This window comes from Notothenia coriiceps, unplaced genomic scaffold (genome assembly GCF_000735185.1).
Source record: "Notothenia coriiceps isolate Sejong01 unplaced genomic scaffold, NC01 NC01_scaffold00013913, whole genome shotgun sequence".
Lineage (NCBI taxonomy): Eukaryota > Metazoa > Chordata > Actinopteri > Perciformes > Nototheniidae > Notothenia > Notothenia coriiceps.
Window position 1 is genome coordinate 9,410 of NW_011346614.1, and position 2,326 is coordinate 11,735.

The 2,326-nt window shown below is 39.0% G+C and overlaps 1 protein-coding gene across 1 annotated transcript; it reads left to right on the forward strand.

Annotated features, from left to right (window-relative positions):
- Positions 1-655: 655 nt before the first annotated feature.
- LOC104948217 (clusterin-associated protein 1 homolog) lies at positions 656-2,155 on the forward strand. The gene is made up of 5 exons (XM_010774388.1): positions 656-724; positions 1,187-1,255; positions 1,343-1,454; positions 1,756-1,840; positions 1,949-2,155. The coding sequence occupies exons 2-5, from the start codon at positions 1,234-1,236 to the stop codon at positions 2,153-2,155; spliced, it is 426 nt and encodes a 141-aa protein (XP_010772690.1). The 5' UTR covers positions 656-724; positions 1,187-1,233.
- Positions 2,156-2,326: the final 171 nt, after the last annotated feature.

The window sequence follows — 2,326 nt, forward strand, 5'->3', positions numbered from 1 at the left end:
ATTCGGTCTCCATCCGTGATATTAAAGTGGTTTGCAGGGCGGCATTCTCCAGCTCTTTAAGCTCTTTACTGTGGAGGCCGCAGGCAGCAGGAGGTTCATTTCCAGTGTTGTTGTTGTGAGGTGGCTCACCAGTTTGCTCCATCATGCTCTGCGTCAGGAGTGCAGCCCATTGAAATGAAAGGCTTCTGTGGCGCAGACTGGGAGGTGTCGCCCCCCGGTGGCCATCCTTAATGCACACTTCAGCCAGTGGGAGAAAGTTGCAGTAAAGTATTCCTTTACTCATTCAAATGTAGCGATACCACAATGTCAACAAAAAACAATACATTTGTAAATGATGCATTCAAAAAATTACGATTAAGCTAATCTACGTTTATTTTATGATCAGTGTTATGTTGACTTGTTATGTTTAGCTACTTTGGAAGAGACTACTTACAACACACTTTACAACTACTGAATACCCACAAGAACAACACAGCTCAGTGCACCCAATACAATTTTTTGGGAAATTCAATTAAAAATAAATGGTCAATTAAACTCGGTTAAACCATCCATAAATATACCCATATAATCGTATGAATTGAAATGTTCCTGAGGACCTATAATAAAAAGGTCCTATAATAAAAAGGTCCTCGCTAGTCTTTTTGAACGCGTTGAGCTTCCGTTGGTCGGTTTCCATAGAGACCATCTATAGTTGGGGCGAATGAGCAGCTTGCTACAGCGACAGGTAACAAACATTATTCTAATTCTAAAAAACATAACATTATACTAAGTTTGTTAGCCTGTCAACCAGGCTGTTCAGAAAAAGTGTCTCTTGTTTCCGGCTGACGTGCTGACCACCGCGGTGACACCGATCGTTAGCTTTTTGCTAAGTAGCTACAACCTAGCCACAATATTCCTAATAGAGGATTTACAACCCTGCTATAGGGCAGTTCAACTGAGGATACATTCACACAGTTGCTTTGTTGCTAATGAAATATACACTATCTAACATTGATATGCCTGTAAACGTTAACTCCTTAAGGATTCTGTTAAATCATAATGCTTTTTGTTTAGCTTCCACCACCTTAACATTTCGATGGAAGTCAGGATTTACAATTTAATGTACGTTTTCTCGATCGACTCTGAGACAAATTGTGCAGTCCTCACCTTGGTTGTCTGTAAATACATCCTCTGCTCTTCGTTGCAGGGGAGAAACGAGAGCATCATCTGCTGTGAAGGAGCTGGCAGGTCAAAATGTCATTTAGAGACTTAAGAAGTAAGTGACTGTAGGAAATAATTATTATCTCTTAGCTAAAAAAATGTGTTTTATGACTATTAATTGGAGTTTCATGACATTTGACAGATTTCACAGAAATGATGAGGGCCCTGGGCTATCCCCGGTTGATATCCATGGAAAACTTCAGATCTCCAAATTTCACTTTAGTTGCTGAAATACTAATATGGCTTGTAAAGAGGTATGCTCAAAATACACACCTTCTACATGTTTCAAGATTTTCTTTTTTATTTAAAACAATATTATTTGTTTCTGTACATGATTGCACACTATTTCCTGTTAATAAAATTTAAAGTTTTCATTTGTAATATGTATCTCAGTACAATGTAGTTAAAACATTAACTAACACTGGAATGACTATCGGACTGGTTTGGTTCATGGTTTAGATTGGATATTGTTTTTCACTTAGATCAGCCTAAACTTTGTATTGAAATACTGTGATTTGTTTCTTTTTATCCGTATTCCTTTTTCATTTCACATAGATATGAGCCTCAGATGGATATTCCTACTGATGTAGATACAGAGTCAGACAGAATATTCTTCATCAAGGCTGTGGCCCAGTTTATGGTGAGCTATTTTCTTAAGCTTATACAGAATGAACAGATTACTCTTAGCTATTGAAGGTCTGCTGATTGTCAGTCAGTCAGTCTTAACCAGTGTCTCACATGGTTGCAGGCAACCAAGGCTCACATCAAGTTGAACACCAAACGCCTCTATCAGGCAGATGGCTACGCAGTGAAAGAGATGCTGAAGATCACCTCAGTGCTGTACAGCGCTATGAAGACCAAACAGATGGCCCTGGGAGAGCAAACCGAGGAGGAGAACAGCAAATTCAAGTTCGACTTAGGCTCACGGGTAAGATTTACTCTTCTTTTATGTTAAAGCTATGTCCCTTTATCCTTAGCTGTTTCTTATCTTAACAACTAAGCTATCAGCTCTAATAAACAATAAAACCTTTGTGACATTTAAAGGTGGGGTAGGTCATTTTGGAGAAGCCAGCTCGAGTGCGCTAGAATTTGAAAATACACAACCGGAAAAAATCTGCCACTTCCT

Coding starts and splice junctions, on each gene's coding strand:
- LOC104948217 (XM_010774388.1), top strand. CDS start 1,234: ATGTCATTTAGAGACTTAAGAA. Junction 1,256..1,342: donor GTCATTTAGAGACTTAAGAA/GTAAGTGACTGT, acceptor GACATTTGACAG/ATTTCACAGAAATGATGAGG. Junction 1,841..1,948: donor AGGCTGTGGCCCAGTTTATG/GTGAGCTATTTT, acceptor ACATGGTTGCAG/GCAACCAAGGCTCACATCAA.